The 27,828-nt window shown below is 51.4% G+C and overlaps 1 protein-coding gene and 1 long non-coding RNA gene across 19 annotated transcripts in view; one reads left to right on the top strand and one right to left on the bottom strand.

Moving 5' to 3' along the window:
- BIN1 (bridging integrator 1) overlaps positions 1 to 26,413 on the bottom strand; it is a 56,881-nt gene extending 30,468 nt beyond the window's left edge. For 4 of the 15 annotated variants that reach the window (XM_090279058.1, XM_090279029.1, XM_090279053.1 and 1 more), the window contains exon 1: positions 26,165 to 26,410. In XM_090279058.1, coding sequence (XP_090135184.1) covers positions 26,165 to 26,248 — 84 coding nt within the window. In that variant the 5' untranslated portion in view covers positions 26,249 to 26,410. Of the gene's footprint in view, positions 1 to 15,942; positions 16,031 to 26,164 lie in introns of those variants that run through there. The other 11 variants (XM_090279010.1, XM_090279019.1, XM_090279016.1 and 8 more) reach the window with 8 other exon arrangements.
- Positions 25,304 to 27,828, top strand: part of LOC150021808 (uncharacterized) — a 42,137-nt gene continuing 39,612 nt past the window's right edge. For 3 of the 4 annotated variants that reach the window (XR_016511354.1, XR_016511353.1, XR_016511350.1), the window contains exons 1-2: positions 25,643 to 26,089; positions 27,753 to 27,793. This is a non-coding gene — a long non-coding RNA (uncharacterized LOC150021808). Of the gene's footprint in view, positions 25,423 to 25,642; positions 26,090 to 27,752; positions 27,794 to 27,828 lie in introns of those variants that run through there. The other variant, XR_016511351.1, reaches the window with a different exon arrangement.

Raw genomic sequence — 27,828 nt, 5'->3', positions numbered from 1 at the left:
TGAATAACACTGCTGCTCCCAAGCTCCAAAACTGGACAACAGGCACCCAGTAGACCATGCCTCCTTGTCCACCTGCTGGGACTGCTGAGCTCTGAGCCCCAGGCCATTTCCTCCTGGGATCTCAGACTCCAGAATGGCCGACCCCCACACTGGTGGTGACACATGCCCACATCTGAACGGTATGGCACAAGGCAGGAATAAAGCCTCAGGCTGGGGAGAAGGGAAACCCGAGGGAGACAGGGCTCACCTTCCCAGGCAGTCCTGCTCCCAGGCACTGAGCCAGGCAGCAGAGCTGAGGCCCCTCCACCAGCCACTGCCCCTGTCACGGCTGCTTCAGAAGGCGTCTCCCATGGCCACCCGTCCCTCACCCAGAGTGTCCCCAGAACCCCACTCACACCTACACACGTTCACACACATGAGGGGGGCTTCATCAAGCCCCCCCCACAAGGGATCCACCACCCAGTTGTGGAACCCCAGGGGGCCTTCACCTTCCTCATCGTCGCCTCCAGCTCCTGCCTGGCCGCCACCCCGATCAGCCTCGGTCTCAGAGCTAGCGGCACCACCTCACTGCTTCCTCCCAGCAGAGCTGTGGCCAGGGAACCACAGCGACAGGATGCACATCCTCACACCCTCACTGAGAGGCTCCCAGACAGGCAGGGGCCAACATACAAATGGCCAGGCAGGGGGAAGGCCAAGTGTTCCCACAGATCACTCAACACACAGGCCGGGCCCCATTCTGGGGGTTATACAGCAACAAGGAAAAGTGAGGTGGGGTCACTAGAATCGGGTCAACGGCCACGCAGTGGCCAGAGCTGCCCTCCCCCAGGCAGACATGACAAGAAGGGAATATTCTGCCCACGAATCCCTGGGCTTCTGGCTGTCTCCCCACACCTGGGGCCTCTGTGCTATGAGTGTCTAGCCACACTGCAGAGGCTGTTGACAGCGCAGAGCTAGCCTCAGGCTTTTCGGCGCCCTGGGGGGATCTGACACTAAAGTGGCTTACCCTGTTACCACATTACTCCCAGGAACCAGGAGCCATTGGAGCAGGGTCTCAGGGTTGCTAGCAAGGAGGATGGAGAAAATGGTCAGCCCCGGCCCACCACTCACTGCCATATTCCACATGGCCCTCCCAACCTCTTAGTTTGAACTATAAACCTCAAAGGAAGTTAAAAGAACAATGCAACACAGTACAACAAACTGTCAGATACCCTCCCCCGCACCCACCAACTGTTACCACTGGGCCACATTTGTTTTCTCTCTTTCTGTCAGTGAACAGTATGAGTGGTTGGTTTATATGTTTGCCGAACCCCTGCAAAGTAAGCTTCAGATATCATGATCCTTTACCCCCAAATACTTCACGCCTAAATACATCAGCATATTTCCTAAAAGTAAGAATGTTTTCCTAAATACCCATTTGCACACCCAATGTATTAAGTATTTGTTTAATACTATTATCTGATAAACAGCCCATATTCAAATATTCCTAGTTGTTTCCCAGAATATTCCTTATGTCTCTGTTATTTATAGATCTGAGATCAAACATGTTTTTTTTAAAGTATATTTTATTAATTATGCTGTTACAGTTGTCCCAATTTATTTTCCCATTGCTCCCCTCCACCTAGTACCCCATCTCCCTCCAGCGTTCCCCCTGTCTATTTTCTACCTACCAATTATGCTCCTTAATCTCTGCACCATTTCCCCATTTCTTCCCCTTCCCCCTCCCAACTGATAACCCTCCAAATGATCCCCATACCTATGATTCTGTTCCTATTCTGGTTGTTTGCTCAGTTTGTCTTTGTTTTTATTTTTTAGATTCTGTTGTTGATAGTTGTGAGTTTGTTGTCATTTTAATGTTCATAGTTTTGATCTTTTTCTTTTTCTTAAGTTAAGTCCCTTTAACATTTCATATAATAAGGGCTTGGTGATGATGAACTCCTTTAGCTTTATCTTGTCTGGGAAGCACTTTATCTGCCCTTCCATTCTAAATGATAGCTTTGTTGGATAGAGTAATCTTGGTTGTAGGTCCTTGATTTTCCTCACTTTGAGTACTTCTCGCCAGTCCCCTCTAGCCTGCAAAGTTTCTTTTGAGAAATCAGCTGATAGTCTTATAGGAAGCCCTTTGTAGGTAACTCTCTTATTTTTTCTTGCTGCTTTTAAGATTCTCTCTTTATCTTTAACCTTTGGCATTTAAATTATGATGTGTCTTGGTGTGGTCCTCTTCGAGTCTAGCTTGTTTGGGACTCTCTGTGCTTCATGGACTTGTATGTCCATTTCCTTTGACAAATTAGGGAAATTTTCCTTCATTATTTTTTCACATAAGTTTTCAATTTCTTGCTAGTCTTCTTCTCCTTCTGGCACTCCTACGATTTGGATGTTGGCACATTTCAAGTTTCCCAGAGGTTCCTAAGCCTCTCATATTTTGTTTTTCCAATTCTTGTTTCTTCATTCTGTGCTGGTTGATTGTTTATTTTTTTCTTATATTCCAAGTCATTGATTTGAACCCTGGCTCTCTTCCCTTCACCATTGGTTTCGTGTGGATTTTCCTTCATTTCACTTAGCATAACTTTCACTTTTTCCCTTATGTGTTTGCCATACTCAAGCATGTCTGTCATGTCTGTGAGCATCATTTTCACTAGTGTTTTGAACTCTGCATCTGTTAGGGTGGCTATCTCCTCGTTGTTTAGTTCTCCCACTGGAACCTTGATCTGCTCCCTCTTTTGGGCCATACCGCTTTGTCTCCTCAATTTGACAAGCTCCTGTGTTTGCCTCTGTGTCTTAGGTAGAGCTGTCACACCTGTTCCTTTGTAAGAGGCAGAGCCTTAGGTATTCGTCAGTTTGGGGTGACCTGTTTCACCACATTGTGGCGCTGTACATGGGGGAGGGGTCTGAGAGGGAACAATGCCACTTGCTTAGTCCTTTCCCCTTTCCAGGCACTTCTCCCACTTCCCCTGTGGGACTGGTGCCTCTCTAGCTTCATGGGTCCCAGAGTGGGTGGGTTTGCATGTGTTCTAGGACCATGTGGACCCTCTAAACAAGAGGTCTCTGTTGAGAGACTGTCAGTTTCTTCCGCTGCCCCAACCCCCACTGGTTTTCACAGTCCGAAGCAAGGAGTCTTTATATTCTCCGGTGCTGGAACCATGAGCTGCGCGTTTCTGGCCTGGGGCTGGGACTGGTACCCAGGTGTCCCTCCTGGTTTTTATAATGTGTGACTGCACTTTCCACCAGCCACTGCCCCTGCCACACCGTGTCCTCTCTGCTCCAGCTCCCTGGCTCTGCCCCTCCTACATATCTGGATGAGTATTACTTCTTTATATCTTTGTTTGTTGGACTTCCATACAGTTTGATTTTCCAGTAGTTCTGCTTGTTTTTAGTTTTGAGGTAGTTGTATTCCTTCTTATGGTTGTGGAGGGAGGTGCAGCATGTCTATCTATGCCTCCATCTTGGCCAGAAGTCTCTTCACACATCACTTTTGAATGTCATATCTTGTCTCCTTTAATCCAGAATATTCCCCGACACATGTACTGACTATTTGTTATTGTATATATATTTTTCTTTTTCATGATACATTTTTACGAGTATGAACCCGTCACATAGAAAATGCTCCACACTCTAGATTCATCTGATTATTTCTTTGTGATTAAGTTCAGGTTAAACACTGATGTATCCTTCTGGCCGCATTACATGGGGATATGCCCTGGTTAGTATGCTGAGCTTGAGCCATTGGTGCAGCAGTGTTTACAAGGTCTGTGCTGTAAAGGTAACTTTCCTCTTGGTAATCAATCAGTCATCTGAGGGGTGACAAACTACCACTGTGTGAATGTCTGAGGCCAACAAGTTTTCACGCGGCGTGTTTACCATCCATTAAATCTCTGCTACTCAAATGGAGTCCACAGACCAGCAGTGTCACAATCACCTAGGAGCCCAGCTGGTACAAATACAGAATTCCAGCACCCTACTCCCCGCCCCAGACCTGCTGAGTTAGACTCTGCACTGTAATAAGTCCCCGTGTGCTTGGTTTGTACACTGAAGTCTGAACAGCACTGCACCTGTCAGCTTTGCCTGAACCAGGTCACCCATGGTGGCTACCATGCCCTCCACATAACCTGGCATTCCACACAGAACAGCTACCCCTGCTTGTGCATCTGTGTGGAGGGGTTAGGGATATCACCACTGTGTTTGAATCTATTACCATCTTTACTATTATTGATGCTCAAACTCTTCTTAATTTGGCCAGTGGGACCTGTGGCCATACCTCATTTATCTTCAAGTAATTCCTTGCTTTCTGACACTACGAGATGCTACAGGCTCTGCTGGTACTTTCCCTACCTGAGCCCAGAACCAGCCTTTTCTTCAAGGAGCGCTGGTTCCCTTTAGGGGGAGGTATGCTCACTGCTACAGGTGTTGTTACTCCTAGGCATATCATTGAATCTTTAGGCCATGTCCTAGGCTATCTATGCTTATCCCCACCTTAAAGATAAGATAAGGTATGCTGAGACACTAAGTAATTTGGACCCAAGGCTAAGATGGAGCAAAGTCAGGACTTTGTGGCTTAGTGGTGGCTGTGAACAAGTGTAGCTCAGATCTCGTCTGCTCTGGCAAAGCAGCTAGACTGACAGCCCCAGCAGTTGCCCTCTGGGTCCATTCCTGAGTTCCAGTCAGGGCTGCACAGTCAAGACTACCCTGGTGACTGTAAGCATGGTGGGTTACAAAGAGATGACAGGCTCCTCCCACAGGCAGCTGGGGCCTATGGGCCCCAGCAGCACTATGCTTCAGCTTGGCCCTCCACAGGGCCTGCCTTCCTTGGCCTCTTCTTCTAAGTGGGCTCATGGCACTCCCACTTAGTGAGTGAGAGGATGAGACACAGGAGGACCTGAGGGCTGGCCAGGTGCCTCTCCTGGGATGTGGCTCTTGGCCCCTGGCTAGTGGGTAACTGTATGAGGGGGCAGCTTTGTCTTCTCATTCAGCCCAGGAAACTCTGCCTCTCTCTCCAGAGAGCCCATGAACTCATTCATAAAGAAGAACGAGGCAACTCTGCCTTCAGATCAGCACTGTTCACCCTCAAGGTCAGTGATCTCCTGGTGATGAGTTCAACCTGGCCAGAAGCTCCAGAGCTTCTGCAGTGCCCTTGGCTTGAGAGGGACCCTGGAGGGAGGGGCTAGAAAGAGAGGCCTGGCCTCCCTTGGAAGTGTCAAGCCTGTGGACCCCTGGCCCAGCTCCAGCCTAGCTGGAGGGATAAGTAGCTTAGGCTCCTGCTTGGGGGCAGAGCCAGGGTCCCAGAAAGAAAGTTCAGGATACATGGCTGAGAGGCTTTGGCCAACAAAACTCCTTAGCCTCATGCAGCACCAAGAGGCTGTGCCCTGCAACTTCCCAAAGGCTTAATGATTTAAGAAAGATAAATTTTGAAACATTGGTTTTGGGTAAGAACCAGGAAATGCATTCCATCCCTAAGAGTTAAAAATGCTCCCCAGCACTAAGGCCCCCATGCAGCACCCCTCTGCACATACGCAGGTTCCCGTGCCCACACAGCAGCACCCCTGCACTCACAAGTCACATGCTGATGCCTGCCACCTGTCTGTGCACACACTCACACACACTCCCCAAAAGGGCTCCTGCCCTCAGCCTGAGGAGGCCATGGAGCCAGAGCAAAAGCCAAGAGAAACTGCGAGAAGAGTCAGAATGATGAAAGAGAGCTGGAGAGAAAATCCAAGAAAGGGAAACCAGCAGTGGCCCAGGGCACATTCATGCACACACAAGGCTGTCCCTGAGAGTCAGGCCTGTCCCAGGGGCCTCAGTCCCCTCCCCTCACTCAGAACCTCTGTTCACCCAGGCTGGTTCTGTGAACAAGCTGTCTGACATCCTGCCTTCCTCCCAGGGCAAATACTGCTAGCTCAGCTCACACTCCAGAGGGGATCCCTAACCATCAGATTCCACTTTTCAGTCATACACCTTCCCAGCCAGCTCAGCAGGCTCTCCGTGGACATCAGTGGCAGGCACTGCATCTGTCCCCCCTTCTGAGCTTCACTGAAATCATATAGCAAGGCATGACCCCAGAGAGCCTGGTCCAAGGACCCACTCTGAGTGAGGACCATCACCCTTGACACCCTTACAAGTGTGGTCTCATGTCACCAGGGCAACCTGAGGTCGTGACCGTTGGCTCTATTTTACAGATGAAGAAACTGAGGCTCAGAGAAGTCACTCAGCAAATGAGTGGCAGACAGAACCAGAACCGCAAAGCCAATGATTCAACTTATGATTCTCAAACAGAGGATTCACAGGCACTTGGGAGTAACAGGTAGCATGTCTAGGGTTTATTGCAAAAAAATTCCCACTCCATCTTGCTTTATCCCAAAAATTTAACCAATAAAAACACTTTTGTGGCATAACCAACACAGATACACAGATTGTGTAGAATACAAAGTGTGCAAAGATTTTAGCAATAACATGTAAAACTAGAAACACATTTTCAGGTTCCTACTGGCCAACTGCAGCTGGGCTGCCCATCCTCCTCAAGCTCCAAGGCCTCACTCCCACTTGGCAATTTGTTTTTTAAGTGCTTGTGTTTTGGAAGTCACTGTCCCTGACACCAGTCCAAAAAGGCTCATCATCCTTTTCTGTGGGCCCCTAGTCAGAGCAGCTGACTGACTGAGCAAGCCAACTGGTCTTTCTTGGGAGACTGTACCTCTAAAATTATCTTCTTCCTCTTTTGGTGACTTTCTCTTTCCTTTACGAAATACTGGCAAGAGTAAAAAGTGGTTTTTGGTTTTCTCTTTTACATCCTTAACTAGACACAAAAAGCTTGGCTAGCTCCAAAATAATGCCTTGAAATGTGACTGCTTGGTCAAAAGCCAAAGTACAGACATGCGCTCCCAGCCCAGATCCTTTCCATGGTAACCGCTCCCAGGACTGGCAGCTTAACTCCACCCCTGAGAGAGTTGGAGGGATGGGGGTCTCCTCCTCCTGCTCCACATCCATCTCTCCAGGTAGAAGAAAAGGCTTCCACCCCAGGTGGGGATTTTCCAGTTGACTCCAGGCTGGAAGACACCCTTCCTCCTCTCCTTCTTCACCCCCTGCCAGTGTACCTGAAATTCCATCCTGTTCAGCAGATAAGCTGAGTCCAGGGCCAGCGTAGGGCCAGCCATATCCCAGAAGAGTTAGAGTGGGCTAGGTGGCTGGACCAGCCTATAACAGAGCACAGCCAGCAGAGGCAGAAGGGACTAAAATCAAGACGGGGAAGGGGTTTAGGGTACTTGGAGAGGCCAGGCTAGATTGGTGGGAGGTGAGATGGCGGTCACAAAAACAGCAGTAGTCACTCATGCAAAGGCATCCAAAAGACCTGCAAGTGTCCTACAAATCCTGTGAGTAGATGGTGGTGTCCCACAGAAGAAGTAACTGAGGCTCAAAGCCTGGATCTCAGGGCCAAGTGAGTGAGAAGCTAGGATGTGAACACAACCATCAGCTCCCAACCCCAAGGTGTCACCTTCACTGAGGGGGGTTGTCTGCTAAGAGGAGGACAGGCTAAAGCAGCACTGGAGCCCCAAGGGAGTGCTGGAGGGCCCTGGCTGTGTGACTACAGGCTCTCCGCCCCTCAGGGACACCCACACCTTCCACCAGGCTAAGCCCATTTCTAGCCTCACAGAACCAGGAGTCTACAGGGGGTAAGAGGGCTTCTGGAAGGGACAAAAACATCCAGACCAAGCTGGGCACCTATCTTTTATAACCAACTGCCACCAAACTATATAGATCTCCCTACTAGCCATTTACCCCACCTAGCCCACACTCCAGTGGAAGAAAGGGCTGTTCACCAACTGCTGCTCCCTCCTCGGTGGCGCGCACCTGACTTCACCCCTCATAGCCCAGATCCAACTGGCCCCTCTAGTGAGGAGGCCCCACCCTGGACATGGGCCTTGCCCCTGGGCTATGAGGGCTGGGCTCATCCTGGATGCCCTCCCCAGTGCTGCCTACCTTTGTTCTACAGGGAGCAAAGCAAGGTCCCTGCCCTGGAGGGGCCAGTGCTACTAGGGACAAGCATGCGGTACTCTTAGGCTACCAAGAAAACCCAGCAGGGTACAGAGTGGGTGAGGCAAGGGAGGTGCTGCTCTTGGGCAGAGCTCAGGGAAGTGACATATGAAACCTGATGATGGAGGGATACCAGAAAAAGGGCACAGCAGGTGCAAAGGCCCTGAGGTGGGAAGAGCAGGCCAATGCGTCTGAAGAGAGGGTTGTGAACAAAAAAAAGAGGGGAAGTAATCTCGCAGGGTAATCTGCTTATAAATTCCTAACTGGGCAGGTCATATGTATGTATTCATACCCCAGGCATACAACTTCTTTAGTGAAAGGTGTGTCTTTGCCTTAAGCAAGTCCTGTCCATTGTTTCTGTACATCTAGGTTAACACACCTTTGATATACCAGAAGCAAGACCTCTCAAAGGGGTTATTAACCCTAAAGAGAATATATTATTTCCAATCCCTACCTTGCTTTTTCCCACCTTATATCATCTCCCTTTTGTTCCCTCCATAATTTCAAATGCATAAAAATATTATAAATCTGTTTTACCCAGAGTCCTTGAGATACTGCTCCCCAGCATATGCCATCAGTTTGGCTCAAATAACTCAAAAAACTTCCCTAAAGGTTTGGACATTTCTTGCTTTGACCTGAGCTGAACTTTTAAAATCTCTCAGCCTGCTGTGTGTGGGGATACACTGCAGAGCAGGATGGCCCAGAGCTAGTTTAGAAGTGACTGCAATGACCCAGGTAAGAGGATTGCCTTGGGCAAGGACAGGAAATGGTAAGAAGCAGAAAAAATAAGGGGTGACAAAAGGAAATGAAGGGGACACCAGGGTCTGAGCCATGTTAAGGAAGGAGCTATCATCATCCATGATAGGGACACCTGGGGACAACGGTCATCTTGAGGTATATAGAGATGTTGGGGAGGGAAGTGGAGACACACCAGCCAGGGACCCTGGGGTGGCAGGACAGACCTACCATCAGACTCCTGCCACTCCCCATTCCCTGCCCACCTTTCTCAGTTGCACCCACTCCAGCAACCAGCTCAGGGTGGTGACCAGCTCAAAGTGTCTGGTCTGTCTGGACAGCGGCTAAGAAAAGGGGAGGCAGAGTCGCATCAGGGAAGGGCACCTCTTGCTCTGGACCACTATAAGTGGGAAGAAGCCCTGGGCAGAAGGTACGGGGAGCAGGCCCAGCTATATAGCCCTGGCAGGAAACTCCACCTTTGAGCCCTGAGCCTCATCAGTGAAGCACAACCAAGACCTCTCTAACGAGGGGGAATATAAGGATAGATACTGTGTGGCTACATAAGTAAGAGGGCTAGTTTCCTTCCTGCCCCATTCCCGTATCTTGACCCAAGATACCTCCCACCCAAGCTGAAAAGCTCTGGCAGCATCTCCCGCCCAGTCCACACCCTGTTCCCTCCCCACCACACAGCCCTCACAATCCTTCCCTGGTGCCTGGCACCTGCAGCCAGCACACCTGCTACCCATGACTCATTCGGACTCACACAGGACATTTCTCACAGAGAGCGAACACTAGCCCACTCCGCCACTCTCTCCTTGCCCAACATCCCCTTAGCAGCCTCTTCACCCCTTAGCTCTGCAGGGACCCTGCAGGTTTCCACATACCCTGGTGCCTTTGGTAAAAGGGTAAAATGATAAGGGCCCCATGGAAACCAAAGAGCAGCAGAAAGTACTGGCCTCTTCCAACCACCAGCAACCACAGGGGCAGCCTAATGGCCCTTGATATTTGACATCCCAGGGCCAAGCCATGATGCAGCTCACTCTATGGAGAGGTTCAGAGAGGGCCACCCACTGGCCCTTGTGTTGTGCTGGGGGGGACCTTCGGACCCCACCCTTGGCCCTGTGCTCCATGCCACCTGTTCAGGGATGTCAGAACAGCCACCCCAAGAGTTACCACTCACCCACCTGTCCCCTTCATGCAAGTGTGTATGCTATTCTCAGCCCAGGCTCCTGGATGCCAGACATCAACACAGGGGTAGAATCTGTCCCCAGGCCACCCACCTCCCCCCAGCACCTGCCTCCTGGGATCAGTGTGAGAACAGCCTGTTCAGAGGAACAACAGGCATGGGCCCAGCCCAGAGCAGAGGATAGGGCCAAGGGAGGAGGGGGTGAGGGCCCTGGCTGCACCCACCTGTCTTTCCCAGGGGCCAGGCAAAGGCCTGACTAGTGGAGGAAAACAAAACCCCCAGTCTTCATCAGGTAATCTGCTTCCCTCCTGATGCCCGAGCATGCTGGCCCTTCAAGTCACCTCCTCCAAGCAGCCTTCCCTGATCCCAACCCAGGCACAGAGACATTTACTTGTCCCTCCTGTTGCCCTCAGCCCTTTGCATATGTCTGTTCCTGTCTGAGAAGCTCGACCTAAATGTGCAACCAGGTTATTCATTCATTTTCCCAATCAGAATCCTTCATTTCCAGTTCTGTGCAATTGGAACTATTAAATAGTACTAAAAGGAGATAAGATATGTGGTATTGTTTCAAACACATTATTGCTATTATTTTGGTTATTATTACTTTTGTAATTCAAAAGAGTCAATTGATGCCCAGAGTCAACTTTAAATAGCTTCCATCCAGGCCCACTCACAAAAGTGCACACCACACACGACACAGAAGTGAGGGTGGCTAACCCTCATGCCAGTCCTTGAAGTCACTCCCAGCCCCTCATCTGCCTGGAAGTTGTGCTAATGGCTTTCCTGCTTCAGCTCTGTCTGCCCACAAGTCCCTAGTATATGTGAGGGCACTACAGAGACTCCCCTCTTTGTGGACGCAGAATGCTCCCAGCCCAGGACTAGCTCCACTGCATTTCACTGGAGCCAAGGATGAAGGAGAGTGGGAAGGGACTGGAAGAGGAGGGGGGTGTTTGATCAACTTACAGGTTAAGGGTTAAGGTTGGGAGGTAGAAGGGCAAGAGCAGACCAAGAACAGACTAGGGGAGTCATGTGGCTACTCCAGCCTCAACAGATGGAATGAATGTCCAGGCGACAGGACGGGCTTTTCCTGGCTTCCCTGCTAACCCTGTACCCTACTATTCTTGTGTTAGTAGGGTATGGAGGGGTAAGAGAAACAGAGTGCACAGCAGGGTACTGTAGGGGAAGGCACCACCTCCAACTCCAGCAGATGCAGGAGGTTGGCACACAGTGGGCCTCACTTCACTGCCTCAGGACTCATACCAGAGCCCTGGGCTGGTCTCCAGGTCTGTGCCCCACCGTTGCAGTTGGAAGAGGGAGATGAGGACCAGGTGAGCATGAAAGACCCAGCTCTGGCTTCCCAGGACTCAGGTAGTATCCACTCCAGAGCCCCTGTCTTACCATCTAAGGAGGTCTCTGGGGTCTGGCCCACATTCTTCCTCTGAATACTTTCAGGCTCCTTCCAAAGGCTCCAGAAAAGCTGAAGTTCAAATTTAAATTTACCCAAAAACCTGTGAGGACAGGGAGGGGTGGCAAAGGTCCCCTCCTAGAAATCAAAGCTAATACCAGCACACACTCTCTGCCTGCTGGGGAGGCACTCATGCCTACTGTCCCCCAGGAAAAGAAACACAGGAAAAGCTAAGCAGCCACACAGTACCCAATCTACTTTTGTTTTTTAAAGACATAATCAAGGAATGTGCCAAAGCAGAAGCACAGAAAATGCAGAAAAGAGCAGAGTGGGGCCAGGCCTCAGTCTGAACGCCCAGCCCCAGGTGCTAGAGGTTGAGTCTTGGCCATCCCACGCTGCAGCTCTGGACAAGTCCAAATCATCCAAAAGCTGGAAGGGATTCCTGCTGCCTGCAGGGAGGGGGTCAGGGTAGAAAGTCTGAAATGGTGGGAAATGGAAGGGGGTCCATGTTGTCACCTGGGCCCTGGCCCGCATAGGACTTCTCTGGGCAATCCTCTCTCCTAAGGCCTCAGGCCCCACCATCTGGATCCCAACGTGGGCCTAGATTCTTTGGATGATGGTGGGCCAAAGCCAGCCTGGACTTGGGCATGATGGCCCAACAGGACACACACAGAGGGCATTGGTGCAGCTGAACACCCCACACTTGCCTAGGGCATCTCAGCCACCCCACCCCACAAGCTGCTACCCCAAATTTATGTCCTCAGGTGTGAAATGGAGGCCCTGTTTTCTCATTTAATCTTCAAAAATAGGAAAACTGAGGCTTAGAGGAAATACGTAACTTGCCCAAGGTCAAAGGCTTGAGGAGAACAGAGCTGAGATTTGAGCCTGGGTCTCTCACCTTGCCACACTACATAAGAGGTTTTGCAAAACCTTTCTCATCCCTTATGCACAGGAGGCCCACACTCCAATTCACTTGGCATTGAGTGCCTACTATGTGCAGTGCCCAGGTAACAGCCTCCACCCTCCAAGGCTCAAGGTCCAGGAGAGAGATGGTTACCCCACTTTACAGAGGAGCAAACCAAAGTGAGAGGGGTTAAGTAGCTGGTCCCAGTCCCAGGTGGAGGGAAGGAGAAGCAAGCTCTGGACCAGGTGGGGCTCTAAGTATGCTGAGAACACTTGATTGCTCAGGCTCTCCCTGCACCATGCTGCTCAGGAGTTGCACTGTGCTGGTTGCAGGACATGGAAGTCACCTCCCCTGGTTTCCTGGGGTGCACAGTGGGCAAGGTGACTCATGCGTGCAGTGCCACAAAGTCGGGACACAGGCATCAGGTTCTGTCCTGCTGTTGACCATGGCTTCCCCACAGTGCTTACTCAGCTTTCCTCCCCAACACCCTCCGCAAGACCCTGCACACACCTGCCCTCTGGGCAGCTTTCGCGGTGCCCAGGCCAGTAGGGCCAGGATCAGGCCCCAGGATACTACTTAACATCCTCATGTGGACAAAAAGGGGCCACATACTAAACCTGAGGAGAGGCCTGCGTGACGGCCTTACAATCTCAGAGACCTAAAGTAAATGTATAGGGTGGTCTGAAATTAAAAACTTTCTAACTGGAGTCAGGTCATGGCAGGCAGTCATATCCTAGGCTCAGTAACTTGCTCAAGGTCAAAGGCTTGAGCAGAACAGAGCTGAGATTTGAGCCTGGGTCTTCCACCTTGCCACACTACATTAGATGTTTTACAAAACCTTTCTCATCCCTTGTGCATGGGAGACTCACACTCCAATTTATTTGGCACTGATTGCCTACTATGTACAGTGCCAGGGTCACTGGAAAAGTTAATCTTTACCTTTATTGAGCCTGTCTATTCTCTTTTTGTACCTACTATAACATACCTTCTGAATGTCAAATTTCCTCAAAATACAGGCACCACACCACAGAGACCATAAATTCCCTCATTGTTATTGAATTAATTGGTGACTGTTAACTATCCTGTATCCACCTATGTAAAAGACGTATCTGTCTATCCTTTTACTTTTTATCCAATCCCAGAAGTTTCTTCACTTTGCTTTCTCTTGCTTCCTTAATCTATCACCAATTGATTTCATGTAACCTACTTACATCTTCTTTTTTGATTGTAATATATAATGTGCAAAACTGCCATTTTCTGGAGCATTTTCTCAATCCACTGAGGTTTTGCTTCCCAGCAATTGTCATCAGTTTGGCTCAAATAAACTCGTAACAGTTCTTACAAGCTTGGACATTTCTTATGTTGACACTAAAAAAGGACCTAGGGCCTCCCTTGGCTGTGGCCTTCTCCAGGCCCACAGTCCACCCAACCAGAAGGGTCAGGCTTGGGGAAGATGGTGGCATTCCAGTACAGCCAAGCCTGCTTCTGGAATAGACTGCTCCACTGAGTCCTCAGGAAGGAGGACAGGGTGGGGAGGACACAAATATATAAACTTCTGGCTAAGTTGAAGTTTCAGAAAAACAATATTTGGGTCTTGTCTCAGGTTCAGCAAATGCATCCAATTAATTGTGGATTCTTTTTCTTGGTTTAGGTCACAAGACTCAATTTGTATTCCTGGCCATTATTGTGTCTTAGATCTCCCTGGCCCCAGGATCCTCCCCAACTCTTTCTTTTTGGGACGTGGAAGCTGTAGTATCTGTGCCCAGATGTCCCTCTATCTTGAGGCTCCCTGGGGTGTGAGAAGTTGGGTCAGCTCTGTCCAAATACGAACCCTTCAACACCCCCTCATGGAGTCCCTGGAGGATCCCAATACAGTGAAGGGCCAGCTCCGCAGGTTCATCTTCTCCTCTAGTGTGCTAGTCTCTTGGGGCAACCAAGGTTCCCAAGCTACACATGCACACACACCACATACAATACACACAACACGTGTGTGCCCCACAAAGGCAGCCCCCACACTGACTTTCACTGAAAACACTTAAGCACTCACATTTGCACTTTGTCACTATCAGCCGCTGATTTCCCTGAATTCAGGGATGGTCAGAGGCAGCACCAGGGAAAGGCCAACTTGGGGCCAAATCTGATGACTGAAAGGGAGGAAATCCCAGGGATTCTCTGAGCCCCAGGGCTCTCATCTGTCAAAGGAAACCATAGTCCAGTCCTGCTACGTCACACGTCACCATGGGACAAATGAAAAATGGTGGGTGTGAGGGTTCTTAGTAAGAAATTACAGAATGCCATGGAGATGTTAAGATTGTTCTCTCTTCCTAAACCATCTAGACCTGGCTGGACTAAGCAGGAACTTGGCTCAGCCATCATCACCTACAGGAGTCCTAGAGGTCATCGCATCTCAAAGAAAAAACAAGAGATCTTAACTTCCCAGTCCCAGGTAGACATACATTCGGGGGCCCAGCCAGGGTTCAACCCAAGTCTCTCAAGCCTGTTGCCTTCTGCTACACATCAGGCTCCATGAATGAATGAATAAATGAATGAATGAATAAATGAATGAATGAATGAATGAATGATGGGAGGCCCCTCACCTCTGTCCCAAGCTCCCTGCCCTCATCTGGCCTCTCAAACCACAACCCCGCCTGGAACTATTTTCTGTCCCCCATCTCATTCAGTCAGACTCTTGTTTGTGGGGTGAGGGGCACTCTGACTTCCCATATCAGGGAGGTGATACCACCACCTCCCAATTCAGCTTTCTCAGCCTATACAGGAAAAAAGGAGGAAATGCATTGCAGTTCAATTTCAAGAATCTCATACACAAAGACAAATGGTTCAAACACAAAAGCTAGAATGGTACATTCATGTCGGCTCTTGCTGGGCTTCTCCAAGATGGCCCCCACCAGGGAAAAGGCACTCACCACACACTCACCTCCTCCTGGACCCTCTCTGTAAGTCCTGGGGCAGGAACTCCCATTCCCATTGACAGAGCGTGAAATGAGGGCCCAGGGAGGGCATGGCTTGCACAGGGTCCCAAAGAGGGGAAGTGGTCACTGGGACCATACTCCTTTCCCTCTGTATTTAGGTCTGTCCTCCTTCCACACAAGCCTTCTAACTGTATCTTTCCTTTTCCCCTTTTGACCTCCTCTACCTTTGCGCAACTGCAATGCTTCCAGGACTGGGGTTTGCACCTCATCTGCCCATCACGTATCTGGCTCTGAGGTAGTTATCAGAGGGCTGGAGGACATGTGCTGAGAAACTTGATACTACCTTGGAGCAGAGAAAGAGGGGAGCCACAGAAGAAGGAATGGGGGGAGCAAGGGTCCCCTGGAGGGGTCACTCCCAACCTAGGTTTCCCTGAACCAAGTCTGTCCCTAGTGCTCATGTCAGGCCCAGACTCCCCCAGGGTTCAGGCATGTTGGCCATAGTCCTGGGGAGAGGCTGAGCTGAGCAAAGGGTCCAAAGAAAGTAGCAGCAGCTGTTGGAAAATGTGGCCTCTAGCAAGGGCGCTTCTGTCATCCCATCCCCCTTCTGACCCCACGGCCTCTTTTAAGGCTCCTCAGGCCACAGGCTTGTGTGGAAACCCTGACCTCTCACCAGGCAGCCGCTTCCCCCGACCCTCCAACCACACATTTCTACTACTGCTGTCCACTGCCCACCCAGAGGTCTGTGCTTACAGCCACAGATCCTTACCAGCTGGCATGTAAGCCCTCCTATGAGGACCCTCCTCCTCTGAGGAGCCTCCCCAGCTCTGACCCAGCAGCTAGGGGATCCCATCTGGTCAAAGGCCTGGCCTCAAAGGGCAGAGCACACTGGGTGCCTTGGAAAGGAGTGAACTGATCTGATGGCCCCTCCCAGCTCTGAGACTCTCCAAGCCCAGCAGTGTCACCTGCGGGACCCCAAATAGATAGAGGAGCAGGTATCTATGTAACAGGGTACATGCCAGCCTTTCCAGCAAGACTAGGGCACAAGTGCCAATCAGCTCCTGTAGCCACAGCCCTGAAGGGGTAAACTCTGGGACAGCAGCCCTCCCCAGAACCCCTTGTGCCTTTCTGGACAGGGCTGCATTTGACCTGTCTGAGGCCAAGGTTATTTCCTCCGGGGACTTGGGACTCACCCCTCACTCTGTCTCCTCCTCTTCCTCAGAAAGCCAGAGGCTTCTGAGGCCCAGGAGAGTGAAACGCTGGGTCCTCAGTGATCCCAAACTAGGAGATGAACAAATGGCTCAGGCCACACCTGAGGAAGCAAAGTGAACAGACTGGGAAAATAGGAATCTGGAGGCAGTCTGCTGACCCCTCTTGGCCCTCCACGGCCTGATCTCCCTCACCTGCATTTTCAGATTCAGGCTTGTCCCACCCCATCCCCCTCACACACATTCCAGTCACCCTGAACAGGCCTCCAGAAACCTCCCTCCCCACCCCACAACCTGTCTCCTTTACCTTTATACCCAGCTCAGGGGCCACATCCTCTGAGAAGCCATCCCTGACTGCCCAGGGTGTATGGGAAGCTCTTCAGGGCACTGGTGTCCTTGCCCGAGTGTCCCCACAGTATTGTGCTAGGCACTATGTAGGGGCAAGGAGCTCCTTGGGGCAGGGCAGGTTCTCCTTTTCTCAGTACCCTCGGCACCTCATCATCCTGGCCCATAGCAGGTGGGCCGTAATGAGAGAGTGACACTGGCACTGAATAAGGTCAATACAGCCACTGGAGATAACACAGTGTAAGAAGCTGAGGCATATAAAACAAGGGGCCAGTGGGAATGCTCCCACAAGGGTACCCTGGGAGCTCCGGAATGGCAGCCTGCAGGGTCCAAGACCATCTCAGACCCCAGCCCAGCAGGCCAGTGATGAGTCCCTCCTCCAGTCCTGTTGCTGCTGCAGCCTACAGCCACCCCCTCACTCCTTCAGCCCCAGATTGCTGCTCACTGCTCTGTGATTTCGAACTGTAGAGGTAGAGATATCTGCAGCTCTCTGGCCTTCCATGGGGTGGAAACAGCAAGCTTGGGTACAGATGGGGGGCACCAATGCCCACTTCCAGGGTCACTATGGACAGTTCTCGGTGCCCACAGACCACTGCCCACCACCAGGCTCCAACTCCCACTGTTGGCCCATGCTGTGGTCTGATCCCACCCCATCTGCAGTGGCACCGGGATCTGAGTCTGGAACTGAGGTGAAAGGGGAAGTCTTGGAAGCAGGGAGAAGAGGCCTGCCAAAAAGCAGAGATGGGCATGAGGGCAACAGCTCACTGGGCCTAAAGAGTGAGGTCTCTGGCCCAGCAAATCCCTAGGTCAGTGATCCCAAGCCTCTGTGTCACCTAAACACTTTCTCAAGTTGGAAGAGCACCCTTGCAGAGGATCCAGGCAGGACTCACCAGAAGTGCCCCAGTTCATTCCTGGGAACTCTGTTTCTGGGCCCAAATATTGCAGCCCCTGGCTCAGGTAAGCACTGCCACAGCTCTGAGCCATTCTTATGTGGGGGAAAGTGCTGTGCAGTGAGGCCCAGGTCCCACTGAATGGCCTGTAGTGGGGTGGGATGTGCCTCTCCATCTGACTCTAAGACCTGAGCTCCCACTGCCGCCTCCCCTGCTCTCTGAAGTCTGAAATACTGCAGCCACAGCTCCCTCCCCCTGTACCCAGTGAGCTTCCTGGACCTCTGCAGGAAGAATCCATACATCTGTTCAACAGGTCTGCACTGAACACCTGTGTGCCAAGCTGGGGGACACCGCAGTGACTGCAGGAGGCAAGACCTAGCTTCATTGCCCCAGGATACCATGGGACTGCCTATAGCCTAGACCCAGGAGAGAGCTGCTTCCCCATCCACATGGCCAGTGCAGAGGGTGGGCAGCAAGCTCCCAGAGCAGTAGGTTCCAGACTTTTAGATCCCATTCCAGGAAAAGTAAAGTCTTCCCCGTGTGTGTGTGTATGTGTGTGTGGTATGATCAGCAGCAGGATTATTTCCTCCCCAAGAACATTAAGAAACAACTAGTATTACCATCATTTCATCAAAGAAACATTTTAACAAAAGTAGACAGATATAATTTCAGAATAAAGGCTGTCCTTTTATAACAAATAAAGTGGGTGGGAATCCAGGGGGAGACTGGGGCCCCAAATCTCATTTAATAGGAAAGGGAGAGGTCTTAGGGACCAAAATCTGTCAAAGCCCTCCCCCCCACCCGCGCCCCCACAAGAGATAGCCTTGCCTTGGGGCAGGAAGAACCTGCCTTTCTCGTCTCAAGTCCCCAGCCTTGGCATGGAGTTAGCTTTCCTGCCCAGGCCAGAGAACCATGTGGCCTCTTTGGGAGGTGACAACTCTTTGGGGAGGCACCAGGAACCTTGGGGACCAGCTAGTTTCCACAAGGTGTGCACTCTCCACAGACAAGAACAGCTCCTTTGCTCAAGTCTATTTAATCTGCACAACATTTAATCTGTGGCACACACCACCTATTTCAGGTAAGGAGACTGAGGCTCAGAGAGGTCAACATGACTTTCCCAGGGTGGTAATTGCTGGGGAGGGATCCAAACCCAGAGCTCCAGAGCACAAGTGGTTTTCCCCACACTGATGTGAAAATCTTACAAGTGGCCCTCTCAGTCTGGGCCATCTTTACTGCCTTCCTCCTCCTCTTTTAGCAGCCCTCTCACTTCCCCATCCTACCTCCTGGGTGGGAGTCCTTGCCCTCTGAGGCTGCCCATACCTGCCCCCTGATGGGTGGTTTTAACTTTGGTGTCCTGTTCTCTGCACCTTTAATCCCAAAAGGAGACTTGCCAAAAAGACAGCTTTAGAGAAGCAAAATATACCAGGGTGCCATCCAACAGGAAGCCTTCCTCCCCCAGTTGCCCTGTAACCTGAAGACCAGAAGCTCCTACTCAGCCTCTCCCTACCCAATCTCCTGTGCTGTGTGTTTGCATCCACCCCTGTGCCCTCGGCACCTGCACTCAGGAAAAGCTGAGCCTATCTATCACATTCCACTGAGGGAAAGCTAAAGGCCACCACCTCCTGCTTCACTGCCCTTATAATAATTACCTGCCACCAGAGATGCATGTTTCTTTACTGTCTCTCCAGCTAGAATGTCAGCTCCCTGAGTGTGGGGCTTGGTTTCGTTTGGCCTGTCCCTAGAATAGTGTCCACCACCTAGGCATGCTCAACATTCATTTCATGAATAAATGAAAAAATGAGCATCCTCATCCCTTTGCCGAAAGCCAAGGCAGAACCCAGAAAGGGAAAACTGACCCAGACCCACAGTTACGTGAAGGCAAGTCAAGATCACCCAGAGCTGTCTGATTTGCTCCCTGCTATAGGCTGCCCTTCTACATTTACACACACTCACACCACCTGGGACCATGGCAACATCATAATCCCTGATCAGCCAAAGGCTAAGAAGGGATTAGCTGTTTACTGAAGCCTGTAATGGACAGTACAGGAGAGGGCTTTGGAAGAGGCCTGTGCAGGAAGATGGGCTGCTATGTGGGTTCAATCACATTGCTGTGCCCCGAAGTTATTTTTTTTTAATGTTTTATTGATTATGCTGTTACAGTTGCCCCAATTTCTTTTCCCTCTGCTTCCCTCCACCCAGTAACTCCCCCCTCCACTAGTCCCCCCCTTTTAGTCCATGCCCATTGGTTGTGCATGTAGTTCTTCTCAACCTCTTCCTGTCTACTCCATTCACTCCTACTATGCTTCTTAATTCCTGCATCATCTCCCTCCCTTTTCCCCCTTTCTCCTCTCCGCTGACCTCCCCCCAATAAGTTCCCCATACCTATAATTCTTTTCCCACTCTCATTGCCTGCTTACTTTGCCTTTGTTTCAATTTCCTAGCTTCTGTTGTTGGTTGTTGTGATACAGTTTTCATTTTAATGTTCATAGTTTTGATCCTCCTTCTTCTAAACAAGTTCCTTTCACATCTTGTATAGCAGTGGTTTGGATCTAATGAACTCCTTCAGTTTCACTCTGTCCTGGAAGCACTTTCTCTGCCCTTCCATTCTGAATGACAGCTTTGCTGGATAGAGTAATCGTGGCTGTAGGTTTTTGATTTTCATTACTTTGAATACTTCTTGCCAGTCCCTTCTTGCCTGCAGAGTCTCCTTTGAGAAATCAGCTGATAGTCTAATTGGGGCCCCTTTGTACATGATTCTTTTCTTCTCTCTTGCTGCTTTTAAGATTCTCTCTTTATCTTTAATTTTTGACATTTTGATTATAATGTGTCTTGGAGTGGTTCTCCCTGGGTCCAGTTTTTCTGGAACTCTCTGTGCTTCCTGGACCTGTAAGTCTATTTCCTTCCCCAAGTTCGGGAAGTTCTGCTTCATTATTTTGCACATAATCTTTCAATTTCTAGTTCTTCTTCTTCACTTTCTGGCAACCCTATAATTCGGATGTTCGTTCGCTTATAGCTGTCCCAGAGGCTTCTGAGCCTCTCCTCATATTCCTCACTTTTTGTTTCCTCTTTCTGCCCTGGTTGACTGTTTGTTCCATCCCTATGTTCCGATTTGTTGATTTGATCTCTGGTTTTTGTTTCCTCACCACTTGTCTCATATGTGTTTTTGTTCATTTCAGCATGACTAGCTTTTATTCCTTTCCCGTCTTGTTCAATATCTTTTATTAATTCTATAAGCTGCCTTATGACTGTAGCTCTGAACTAAGCCTAAGATTTTCTATTTGTTCATCGGTTAATTCCCATATCTGCTTTTTGGTTAGCTGCATAATTGGTATTTCAATCATTATTCCTGCCATCCTGACCATTTTCATTTATCTTTCCTTCTTGGGCGGGGCTGTCACACCTCCTATGCTATTGGGTGCAGATCCCTGAGCACCTGTCACAACCCAGTGACCCTTCTCACCACACTGTGGCGCTTTGTGTGGGGGTGGGGGTCCCAGATGGATTCCTGCGGTTACTCTCTGCTGAGAGACAGGGAGCCTCTTCCTCCATCCCCACACCCTCTGGACCTCACAGTCCGAGGCAACGAGGGTCTGCCTTCCCCAGCATTAGAATCGCAAGCTGACAGGTCTCGACTGCAGCCGGGACTGCTCCCCTGGCATCTCGTAGTCCCGCCACTGTCGCTGCTGCTGCTGCCAACAGCACAGCCTGACCTCTCCACCCCAGTTTCACCCCTCCTACCCGTCCGCACAAGCACCACTTACTTATAACTTCGTATGTTGTACTTCCATGTAGTTTTATTTTCTGGAAATTCTGGTTATTTCTGGTTTTGCGGTAGCTGTAGTCCTTCTTTGTTGTGGAGGGAGACAGAGCGTGTCAGTCTAAGCTTCCTTCTTGGCCAGAAGACCAAAAGCTGGTATTTAATGGGTACTTGTCCAAGGCTTTACTCCACAACATGTGAAGAGGAACCATTATCATTCCCATTGTATACATAAGGAAACTGGGCTGAGCAAGGTCTTGCAACTTGCCCAAGGTCCTGACTAGCATCAAGGAGCCCAGGAAAGCCTACGTTCCAAGCCCATATACCCACTCTCTCGTCTTCTTTGGTGAGAGAGGCCTACCAGCAAGGGTAGGACCCGGAAACTCCAGAATCTCATGAAAAAAGAACCGTGCAAGGAGGGAGAGGCAGAGCATTCTCCTCACATTATCCAATTCACACAGTTTGTATAGGATGAGCTAGGCTGAGACGGCAGAATCCAGGGCATGGCCTGGCCAGATGTCAAAGGATGAAGGTGAGAAGGGGCTTTGGTGAGATCAGAATGCACAAGAGTTCAAGCCTCAGCTTCTCTGAGAACCCACAGAGTAAACAGATACCCATGGACTCAAGACTTGATCAAATCTGGCCCAAATCCACTGCCCACCCTCCCCCGCAACCACTCCCAACACACCACACCCATTCTCTTCAAATGTATGGGCAGCTTTGCAGTGCTCACACCCACCCTACACCTTGGTCCATACAGTCCCTCCTGGAACACCTTCTCCACACCCCATGTAGCCAATTGTGTTCACCTATTCAGCAGGTCCCTGGGCAAAGCAGCCTTAGCCTCACTTTAAGCCCTTCCATGAATAAGCAGACTCTACTAAGTGGAGACTCAACCCACCCAGGGCCCACTGAGCCTCAGAGAAGGCTGGAGGTCCAGCTTCCAGTTTCTCCACACCCACATTCCTTAGCCGAATGTCCACCAAGCCCCCATAAACACCTCACCCAGAGACGATGCTCAGCTCAGATGCGTTCTTTCCGCAGGCAAGATGAAACCATGTACATCAATAACTCAAGCTCAGAGAGAAGCTGATCTGAGACTGAAGAGGTGCAGAAAAGCTTCTACAAGCTCAGAGGAAAGAGACAGAGACCAGTGACATACAAAGAGATAGCAAGAAAAAGAGGGGGTGGGAGCTGATAAGCGGGAGGAACAGGAAGATCCTCAGATGCTCAAGGGTAGAGATGGACGCCCAGGGGAAAAAGAAATGGAAAATATGGGTGTAGAGGAGTACCTTTGGATTAGGGCATTGGAGGGGGGGGGAGGTAGGTAGGAGGAGGAGACCTGGGTGGGCTTCCTGCTCCCAGGGCCTGTTCTTTGGTGTAAGGAGGCTGCTCTTGAGGCTGCTGTGAGGATAAGGATTGGTTATAAAGGCCTAACTCCTACGGAGGGGCCAAAATGGATGCTGCACCATGCTCACCAGATGAGCATGTTGCCATCCTGGTCATGTGTCAGGGTTCTATATATAACTGCCATTGCACCTTCCCTCCAGTAAGCATCTACTCCCACATGCCAGGACTTTCTATCCACTGACAGCTCCTCTCAGGGGGGCCATCCCTGCAGATAATGAGTGCACACGCTCACACACTAACTCCCATAGGGCCTTCTCCCTCACCATTGGCCCAAACCCCCAGCTCAAGGCCAGCCTCTTTCATGAATAGTCTATGAGAATTTCTGGGCAGTGGACCTCAGTGGAGAGCAGGCCAGATTCTACCCCCACCCCAGCTGTCCCTTCTCCCCAACCATTCCCTCCCCCAAGGGGTCAAGCCAGACAATCTCTAATCCTCTGTCATCTGACCCAGCTCCACCCTAAATTAGCTCTGCCTAGCCATCCTACTGAGGCCCAAAAATGGACAGTGTCATTTATAGAGGATCCAAGAAGCCAAACACAATGGGAAGATGACCTCATGGCGCTCTGGGTCTGAGCTCCAGACACGCACTCTGCACCTCAGGCACTCTGGCGCACCTAGGAGCTGGAAGGTGAGCAGCAATGGCACCTGGCTAGCAGACCCTGGTGACCCTTCCCATATATGCTCATGTTCGCCCTCCCCACCAGACCCAGAGGCCACAGGACATTACAACCATAGCTCCATGCCAACCAGAACTACACATACCCTGCTCCCAACTGTTCCTGGGCTCAGCCCAGGACATATGTCCAGTCACAATTTGCTAAACAATGGAAGGCAAAGGAGCACACAGCACAAACCAGCCCACCCACAGGCCAGTGTACAGGCTCCCAAGCCAAGCCCCCAGATACCCTTGTTTGTTCCTAAACAGTTACTCAGTACCTGCAGTGATCAAATGAATTGCCTTATCCCTCAGGAAGTACCCAGAGCAGTGTGGAATGCAGGCTGGTCAATGGAGTGCCAAGCCAGGACCTATGGAGACACACTGAGCTGAGGGACAGGAGAGCTGGCTCCACAGAACAAGCCTTCTGAGACCTGGTGGACTGAGCTACTGCTTGGCCCTGCTCAGAAAATGTCCCCATGTGGTACCTGGAAAACTGGAATCATCATGTTACTCACTGATTTGACAAGTGGGACAAGGGCAGGGGTGCCTGTGAGACCACTGACAATGTTAGTTCAATGTGGTTCTGTCACCACCAGAAAGTGTTGGGAGGCAGCCAAGTCATGGCACTCAGGCTGTAACAGACTAAGCTGTAGGAGGGAGAGGGGAGAGGTCCCAGTGGGTTGACACATCAGATTTCCTGGAAAGGGATACCCAGCTGGGCCAATAAGGGAGAGGACAGAAGGAAGGCTACTTTCTGAGACTCAGTCAGGAAGCCTGTTGTGCTGCTCTGGCTTCTGATGGGGGACAGTGTCCTAACCATTGCCCACCAGTAGCATTAAGCTGCTCCAGTCCCAGCTCAGGTAGAGCCAGCCCTTGTGCAAGTCCAGCATCCATAGCTGACCAGCTGTCACAAAACTGGGTAAAGAGAAAGGGGTGGCAGCTCAGTGGGGTCAGTGATGACATATTGCCACTTATAGGGAGGGACACAGCCCAGGCCTACTGCTCCTGAATTACTGAAAGATGCTGCTGCAGTGACAGGGCAACCAGGGCAAAGGAGACAGCAAGAGCAAAGCAGTGCCAAGAAGGAGTAGGACCTCAGTGTAGTGGGGGCAGGGAACTTGGTCTCACCTGGCTCTGCTTCCCATTCATCTTCCTGGCCCCTTAGGAGCAGGGAACAGAAAGCAGGTTTAGGCCCAGAGCAGCAGCTCCAGGCACCTAGATGGATTGATTACCCAGTCACAGAAGGGAATGGGGAGGGGAGAGGGGGCTGGAAGAGCAGTAGCATTTGCCCTCTCAAACCTAGGAGAATGAAGCCTTCCCAGCACCCACTGACAATCTATAGGGCTCTAATCCATCCTCCAGCCTGGGGGGAGGGGGTGGGGTGACAGCCGAGGCAGGCCAGATCTGCAGCTTGGCTGAGGGCCCTCACCTCCACCCACTGCCATCTACCTCCTCAGCCCAGGACCACCAGAATGAGCAGCAGGATTCTGAGGGAGGCAAGGGAAAGGTCTAGTGCCTGCAACCCCTTCATCACGTGGTTGCATCCTTAGGGAGCCTGCAGGTCCCAGCTGTGCAAAAGTCATTGTTTATAAACAGCCACAAGCCTTGCAAAGGAAGGCCGTAGGTCTCCGGGGTTCCCACTTGGCCGCGCATCGCACGGGCATGGGGCATAACCCAAGGGGGTAAGGACTGGGGCTACCCCGGCAGGAGCACATATTCTGCAATCTTAGATTTCAGAGTCCGAGTGGGCAGGGGAAGTGGCATCAGCACTTGACATGATACAAGGCAATAAACCAGAAATAGCTTGGGACAGAAGGCTGAGCCCGCACGGACCCCCGCCTCCAGTCCTGCATTTCCTGAACAGTCCTGGCGCCGTGGGAAGCTGGGCTGCAGGCCCGGCTGTGGCCAATTGCTCTCGGCTCTAAGGCTCAGGTTTCTCGCGGTGCCCTCCTTGACCCTAAGGCTCTCCGCTCTCCTCCAGGTCAGTCGGCTCCCCACTACGGCACTGGGCCCCAAAAGCTGGGGTCACCACCCCTCCCCCACCGCCGGAAATACTAAGTCCCCAAGGGGTGCGCAGCCTTCCATTCCCCGGAGCTTCCAGGCCACGGGCACCCTGGGGAAAGGAAACCCAATCCTCCCGAGGCCAGCGGGGACATAAGGGGAGAGGCGGGCAGGAGGAGGGTAGGGCGGGCCCTGGCAGAGTCCAGACACTGGCAACAAGCGCGCAGGCCCCCTGGGCAGAGGGGCAGCCTCGGGATTCCCCCAGCACTGCTACCCAGAGGACCAGGGCGAAGGTACCTCCCACTGTGCTGCCGGCTGGCAGGACCCGTGGGGGTCTGGATAGCCAGGAACGCCACCTCGTCCCAATTCTCCAGGTTCTCGGCCTCCAAGGTGGAGTTAGCCTGGACCTCACGCACAGAAGGTCAGCATTGGCCGCTGCTTCTTCGCAGACCAGCGGCGAAAATACAAAGTGGCCCGGGAGAGATGGTGGAAGGAGAGACAGCTGCGCCCTCTCCAGCATGCCGTGGGGGTGGGGAAGACAGATGACGCGGACCAGAGAGGGTGAGCAGAGTTCCGAGAAGCGCAGCCCATGGACCCCCGAAAGCCTGCGGCTGCAGTCTTCCGGACGCGACAGCGCCCGACCCCCGGTAAGGACCAGCCCCTTGGGCAGGATGGAGGCAGGTGGCCGGAACCGCGGTGCCGCCCGGTCTAGGCTCACTAACCTTCTCCTGCGCGCGGGTGAGCTTTTTCTGCACGTTACTGGCAATCTTCCCCGCCGTCACCCCCTTGCTGCCCATCTCTGCCATGGCGCCTCAGGCCTCGCCCGGTGTCGGGCACGGAGCTCCCAGCCCTGGCCGCCGGCTCCACGCTGCGAACTGGATAGCCCAGCCGACTAGTGGAGGCGGAGCGTGCGCCAGACAAGCTAGCGTGCTAACGACGTGGGACCCAGGGAGGGACAGGGGTGGGGAGAGGAGAGGAGAGGCGGACCTGCGGAGGTGGTCTGCTCCCCCCGCCCTCTGGGCCGGACAAGACACTGCCTTTTAAAGGGCCTCTCACAAATGGGAACCGCTAAGCCTGCAGGCGTGGAGAGGGCGGGAACATGTTCTCTGGGCTTCCACCAGCGGGACTCTCAGGACCGGGACTAATATGACAGTCGCGGGTCCGGTGCTGCCGCAGGCCTGGATTTCCTCCCCAACAGTCACCTCCCGCAGCCCAGGAAAGGAGACCAAATGGAGTAACAGCATGCGGTAATATATGCGCGCCCCTAAAATCTAGTAGCCGCCTGTCTTTTTCCGGGGCTCCTGTGGCCCCGGGCTCCACTCTCAGCCTCCTCCGGGCCTGCAGACATACCGGTCTCCACCTGGGTTCTCTGGATGCCTCCCAGACATGTTCACATCTCTGTCGCAAGCGCCTGGTCTCATCCCAACCAGGCGCTCAGTCTTCCAGTTTGCCAAGATTTATTTTATTATAATAACAATCTAACAGTACTGAGGGCTCACTGTGGGCTTATATTCTGCTAGGTGCCTCCCAGACATGTATCATCTCGTCCAGTCTCCATAACAGCCCTATGAGGCAGGTGCTATTAAAATGCACAGTGTCCTGGAACCAGCTCTCTGACGGTCAGGCTTTCAGCTGCTATACCTTGGGTATCTCCTCTTCCTTGCTGGAAGAAAAATGATTAATGATCAGTATTCAAAGAGAAAATAATATTACTGCTAACCAGCTTTGCCAAAAGAGCAATGACATTTATTCAATGTGAATAAATACAGGGTGGGGCAAAAGTAGAATTACAGTTGTTCATATGGGAAACAATACAATAATTCATAAAGAATAAACTGTGCTTCGTGTAGTTACAAATGTAAACCTACTTTTGCCCCACGCTGTATGTATCCAACCCACACACCTCCCCCAAATTGTCAGGGTTGTGAAGGATGCCACAGCTCTTTGCCACCCTGGAAGGTTTCTCAGGGACTGTGGGTTGAGTTGAATGGAGAGCAGTATCCTGGAGGCCTTGCTGAGAATGACTAGGCCTAGACATGTACAGTGTGTGAATAGGAGCCAGGGCAGGGGTACCTGGAAGCAGGAAGGGCTCTTGCAGACTGTAAGGCAAGCCCCCTTATACAAGCAGAGAAACAGGCTCAAGAATAAGAGGTTCAGCCTGGGTCCACAAGCCATTCTCTCTTCTCTCTGCCTGGTACACCCTCTGTACTCTCTCTCTGGATACTCCTTGTTTCTCCCATTACTGCTCAGCACCTGTAAATGAGAATCTTAATCAGCTCTCCCTCCTGGCTAATTATTCCTATTTTACAGAAAGATGGACTGAGACTCTGCAGCTGCTGAACGTCAATCAGGTAATCAGACATTCAGACCCAGGCTCTCCTACACT

The sequence above is a fragment of the Furipterus horrens genome, unplaced genomic scaffold, assembly GCF_987537825.1.
Source record: "Furipterus horrens unplaced genomic scaffold, mFurHor1.1.pri manual_scaffold_1, whole genome shotgun sequence".
In the NCBI taxonomy this organism is placed as follows: Eukaryota; Metazoa; Chordata; class Mammalia; order Chiroptera; family Furipteridae; genus Furipterus; species Furipterus horrens.
Note: the sequence above shows the minus strand (reverse complement) of the source record. Positions and strands in the feature narration are given on the sequence as shown.